This window comes from Botryllus schlosseri, chromosome 16 (genome assembly GCF_051294905.1).
Source record: "Botryllus schlosseri isolate E-star chromosome 16, Bs_hap1, whole genome shotgun sequence".
Lineage (NCBI taxonomy): Eukaryota > Metazoa > Chordata > Ascidiacea > Stolidobranchia > Styelidae > Botryllus > Botryllus schlosseri.
Genome location: NC_137251.1, coordinates 10,648,578 through 10,654,577, shown reverse-complemented (window position 1 = coordinate 10,654,577; position 6,000 = coordinate 10,648,578). Strand labels below are relative to the sequence as shown.

Here is a 6,000-nt window from a genome sequence, read left to right as displayed (position 1 = left end):
TGAGTAAGTACCAGAAGTAGAGGAAAACTACTTGAGTACTTCCAAAAAGTAGAAGTACTTCGTTACTGACCACCTCTGATTTTCTGTTCCACATTTGGCCCACCGGGAAAAATAATTGCCCAACCCTGGATCACCTTATTTAATACATTGCCCCGCCTGACAGCCGCTGCCTCCTTCATTTACTCTTACCCAGCCCAGACTTAACACAGAAGGTAGGTGTCGGAAAACAGACATATTTCCCATGTCAATAACGAGCATTGATCATTCACATAATAGTCGATAACAACAAAAATCACAGAAAGAAATTGCGCGCGATTTTAAAAACACAGCCAGCCGGCCCACAAAAATATTGCTAATGCGATACAGAACCAAGTCGCCGATCGCGGTCGAAGGCAAAAAGTACCATAAAAAAGAGAGAAGAAAGAAACAATGAGTACCATAGAGGAACACGAAGTCGAACGAGAGAAACGTAACAACAGTGTCAGAGCTGTGTGGTCTCGATTTCGGGTTTGTGCGGCTCGGTGCATTTCTCCGGGATTGGCACGTAAAACGGCGCCTTACCGCCCGGGCTCTTCATACGTAGCAGTAGTATCACTTCTCCGATGTGGGACCTCAAGTTTGGGTCGCGGTGATTAGGAAACCACCGAAAGACCACTTCTCCCACGGCACCTGTAACAACAGAGAAGATTTGAACAACTAAATAATTCCAGTTGTCTAGTTCCACTAATTCGTGAGTAATGCCGGCAATCGAGCTGTAATGCTAATTTGTGAAATCTTTCTATGTTCTGATTTTTATTTTAATCTAATCTCTTGTTTCCCTGATATGCTACAGAACTGTACGGTGCGAAATGAGCAAAGCCTGGCGAACAGACATTTGTAATTCTCATACTTACAAGAATGATCTTCGATTTAATGTGAACTGAACTTCATTATAGTTGTATTTCTTACTAAATTGGAATTTAATTCAATTCAATCCCCAAGTTTTTGCGAAATCTGCAATTCTAATACTAATCTAATTTGGAAAATCTGAAAATTTGATAGTTGTCAACTATGCAATAGGGGGGGAGACTTTCATTCATTTCCCGTGACGAAATCTTGAGCTCGCAAGATCTAGCGTAGCGCCGTACCATTCTCCGGATTCCAATCTTCCCATTTGCTCCTGCCTCCATATTTTCTCCACTCGTCATTCGGCCACTTGACACGGTCCGTGGCACGGCGTATCTCGAGGGTGCCCAAGACGCGACTCACGTCCACGATCTGTGGTTTAAGGTTTGCGACGTGAAATTATGTGCCAGCCTCTCGCTGGCCCAAGCAGAACGCGGTAGGCCGAGCCTAATTCAGCGAATACGTTGAATGGATAGAGGCAGGATACAGAGAGGTCTAGCGTATGGCAAAGTCTAACCAGAGGTGGTCAAATAGTATTCAGCAATAGAAGTAGAAGTAATACTGAATATTTCTACCCCATTAAAACTAGAAGTAGCGATTTCCAAGTCAAAACTACTTCAAGAGTAAGTATGAAATAAAACACTCGAATGCAGTTTAAAAAATTGATTTGGTCTAAAGGTAGCATACTTTTAACAATTGACTGGTATATTCAATATTCATATTGAAATGAACCCGAATATTTTCAGCTGACACTCGTGAGGGGTAATCGTCAGCAACTAGTTGAGAATTGGAAAGAGCATTCTATATCAACAAATTTATCACAAAATATGACGTCAACGGCATGAAATTTCGAATAAGAGAGCGTTCAACGTACTATTTTTAGATGGTACAATAACTCCTTCTGTTCACACAGCCATGGGTTGGTATTAGGCCAATCTCCGCCCTTGAAATACGCTTAAACGACAAGAGCCAAGTAGCAGACCCGCACCGTCGCCAGAGTAGTGAGAACTTACTTTTGCATATTCCCTCTCGGCTTCGTCTGGCGTTCTTTTGGACTGTCTTGATCTGTGCTTCCGGACTCGCTGCGACTGAGACGACAAACGGCCAGACGTCGACGCGTCTCCCTCTACAGCGCCTGAAGATTTATGCGGGGCCTGAAAGCAGAGTAGAAAAATTTCGATGGAGCCACGAACAGACATGACATGGGGGCAATCGTGATTTGTAATAGTAAACAATCACGGCGAATGAAGCATTACAGTAATCTTAACAGCAATAAATTACATTTGAATAATATATTAATGTAGACGTATATTTGTAATCGACTACGAGAATTTGCAGGACAATTTTCTGTAATCGCAATTAGAATTTAGATGTAATCACAATCAATGGCATTGATGCAGCAATCACACAAGTCTGTCCACGAGCACCTTCGGGAATTGAATAACACTGCATAACTCCAGATTTTAACAGCCCATATCTTCAAGAGCAATGACAAACGCTGGCCAGCGGCAACGTGACTCGGGAATTGCTAGCACCAAATCAAGCGAATACCCGATACCTTAGAAAGGATCGCTCACCTTAACAGAAGACGACACGGCGCTGCTGGTTGATGCGCTTTCGGCACGGGTAATCGTCGACAAGGAACCAATTGATCCCTTCTGCCTCTTTCTTCTTTCCTCTCCCAGGGCTGAGGCAGACAACGCACCCATAGCGCCTGCGTCTTCACTAGTCACACTGAAATTAACATCGACACATGAAGGAAAGCAAGCGCTAGTACAGTACAAGCATGACAGAATAAATTGCTAGGTAGTTTTCAACAGGTTTATTGTATACACAAGGGGGCATAATAATCTTTAAATGGTGTACCACTCCCTGGGATAAACTGGGGTGCAAATGATACCTCATACCCACAGGCCAATGACCAGCACCGACTTTTTTAAAGTCATTATTTTTTAAAGTCATCTCCTTCCTAGGCTGCTCAGGGTCAATTTCGCACACTTGCATTTTATGAAGACTGGTCCGTGAAGCTATATTCATTCATTTATAAACCGTTCCGGAGTGCCATTCCGAAAAAGGTGCCAGTGTGTGCCATTCCGAAAAAGGTTTACATGCATGCTGTAACACGCGCCCTGCAGGCAAATGAGGAAATTACACCCGAAAACAGATCTGAAAGTTGTCTCGGATCAAAGTGGCACTTTTTAACCAGTCTTTTCTGTGGCTATCATACTAACATTGTAATGCGTATCTACGCTTTAAAATTTCCGAATTGGACAAGATACATTTCACAGGACAAAGTTTAAGATCAGTTAATCTGTCAAACGGTAGAACCGTAGTACGGTATTCAACCTTGGTCTTGATGATTTCCGGGTCCCGTCTCGTCTCAGGGAGTCTTCAGATCCCTCCCTCCTCGAGTTACCGGACGATCTCGCGCTGTAGAATCTGATCGCGGGCATCTCGCGTGTGCCGTAAGGCGGCATACCGTGCTTCGACCATAACCTGCTGCAAAACACACATAGGTTTGTAATTCTAAGGATTGATTACTTTGGGAGGGGACGTCATTCCAACATAATCACAAGGTTAACGAAAAAAAGGCAAAGGTGGTCAGTTACGAAGTACTTGTACTGTTTCCGAGTACTCAAGCAGGTTGTGTCTTCTTGTAATACTTCCTCATTCTTCATACTACTTCCATACTGTACTAGTTTATAAGGCAAAACTACATATGCCGGTAGCTGAATATATTTTCGTAAATCGAGCCTGTAGCACGCTCCATTGACTTTTTGCACCATGCGATTTCCAATGGCAATCTCTGAGTAACTGCTAAAATTATACTGACCATTGACCTAATATCTACCACTACTAACCAGGCGCGTAGCCAACCACGAGAAAAGGAGGGAGAGGTAATACAAAATGGGAAGAGGAGGGATGTTTTAAAAACATACAATGTTCTAAATAACAATTGTTTAATCGTGTTGAATCGATGCACAAATGCCGATGCAACAAGAATCAGATCATCTTGCTCCTGTCTCTATACGCAGAAACACACCCCAGTAACGGTATATTAAATATAGATTTAGATATATTTTTTTCAATTCTATGAATTATGACCTACTCACAATCAGGGGAAGCAAATCATGAACAAATTTCGGTGCTCTATTGATGGCTGATTGCAGGGGGAGTATTTTGCGTGACGAATGCTTAATCATAAAGATTTAGGTTGATAAGACAGTGCGTGAAGAAACAATATGAACAATATGCATTCAGAATAACATATAAGCAGATTATTCTCTCAGAGAATAATAAGGGATTTTAAAAGGGGAAAGCGGGTTCACCAATTCTACCCCATGTCAATACCACTGCAACTAGCCACTTAAGATCTGAGTAGAGATTTACAGCTTCAATTCTACTTCTGCTTGAGTAGCAAATCTGAATACTTGATCACCTATGCAGAAAACTGAAGTCAGTGTGCTTCACCAAATAAATATATGACCGCTGAATAAGTGTCTGACAAGAGGTTATCAATATCAAGTTGTCGGTATAGCTAAAAATGGATTGCAGTAGCGATCGGCACGTGATACCTTGTCGACATATGCTCTGGCATCTCTTCCGAGTTTGCCCGTGCAAACCTTCCCCTCTCAATGGTTTCGGATACGAGCGACCTGGATTTCGGCACTCGGCTTGAAGAAAACTGAAAAATGCGCGACGTTTAGCTGTGCGCTGTTCGGCAAGGTCATGTCGCAACTAAATTTTACTTGGTCGCTGTAGTCCGATCCCACGACTTGGCTTACGCTGGACCCGCTGCTGCCGGTGACAACGCTTTGGCGAGATTCTGTATTTAAAAAACGCCATCCAGAACACGAGTAGGAATGATCAGGGGTACAGTATTTAGCAACCTCAAAATTCTCATCTTTTTCAAATTCGATTAGTATTAGAATTATAGCTATACAGTTTTTCATGAATTAGAATAGAATGAGACTTATAGCTAAATGTTTTTTTTTTTCAAATTAGATTAGAACTAGGATCAGGTACACAGTTCTTTCTCCAAATGAGATTAGAATTGATATTAGCTACACAGTTTTCTTTTTCAAATTAGATCAGAATTATAGCTATACAGCTTTTTTCCAAATTAGATTAGAATTAGACTTATAGCTAAATAGTTATTTTTCCGAATTAGATTAGTATTAAGATTAGCAACACAGTTTTCTTTTTCAAATTAGATTAGAATTATAGCTATACAGCTTTTTTCCAAATTAGATTAGAATGAGACTTATAGCTAAATAGTTATTTTTCCGAATTAGATTAGAATTAAGATTAGCTAAACAGTTTTTTCCCAAATTATATTAGAATTAGAATTATAGCTACACAGTTTTTTCCGAAATTAGATTAGCATTAGACTTATAGCCAAATAGATTTTTTTGTCGAATTACATTAGAATCAAGATTTGCTACACAGTTTTTTACAAATTAGATTAGAATTACCAAATTTCGCGAAAATTTGGATATTGAATAAGTTCAGCTCATATCAAATCAGAATTCAACCTCATAAGCATGGTTATTGCAAATGTCTGTACAGGAATATATATATATATATATAATATGAATATGCTATCCAATTGTATATCGAAGTTCTGTACCTCCGTGAAGCTCAACAAATGTCACTAACTGTCAGAAATTTCGTTTTCGTGTCAAAATAATAGCCCTACTCATATCCAAACAGAATACAAACTTACCAGAAACAGGCGGGACAGTGACTTGAGTCGGCTGGGGTACAACCGAAGTCCTACCGGCTTGCTCGTTACCGAAATGGATCCCTGCACTTCCCCCGCTGTTACAGCCGGCCCCGCAGCTTTGCAGGATCCTAGTAGAACAGGGTTTATTCAACTGGTGTCGTTACAACTATACAACTACATTGTCCCTATTTATAAGATCTGTCCTTATTCTCGATGTATATTAAACCCACCAGTTCCAACAATTGACGAGCGCGTTCCCGACTCCCTGCAAGCTCATCGGCCGGCCGGTAATCTCTCGGTAGCTCGGATGTGTGTTGGAGAAAGACGTGGTGACGGGCGAGACGTAGATGGGATATCCTGTTGAATTTGCGCGGGTTCAAGTTACTTTC

General features: G+C 41.1%; 1 protein-coding gene across 2 annotated transcripts in view; it reads right to left on the bottom strand.

Annotated features, from left to right (window-relative positions):
* Positions 1-235: 235 nt before the first annotated feature.
* LOC145458414 (pecanex-like protein 1) overlaps positions 236-6,000 on the bottom strand; it is a 37,669-nt gene continuing 31,904 nt past the window's right edge. The window contains exons 42-50 of one of the 2 annotated variants that reach the window (XM_080336778.1): positions 5,842-5,968; positions 5,612-5,739; positions 4,635-4,711; positions 4,461-4,570; positions 3,232-3,384; positions 2,463-2,619; positions 1,899-2,039; positions 1,128-1,257; positions 236-669 (exon numbers count right to left, since the gene is read on the bottom strand). In XM_080336778.1, the coding sequence (XP_080192904.1) occupies positions 482-669; positions 1,128-1,257; positions 1,899-2,039; positions 2,463-2,619; positions 3,232-3,384; positions 4,461-4,570; positions 4,635-4,711; positions 5,612-5,739; positions 5,842-5,968 (1,211 nt within the window). In that variant the 3' untranslated portion in view covers positions 236-481. The remainder of the gene's footprint in view (positions 670-1,127; positions 1,258-1,898; positions 2,040-2,462; positions 2,620-3,231; positions 3,385-4,460; positions 4,571-4,634; positions 4,712-5,611; positions 5,740-5,841; positions 5,969-6,000) is intronic. The other variant, XM_080336779.1, reaches the window with a different exon arrangement.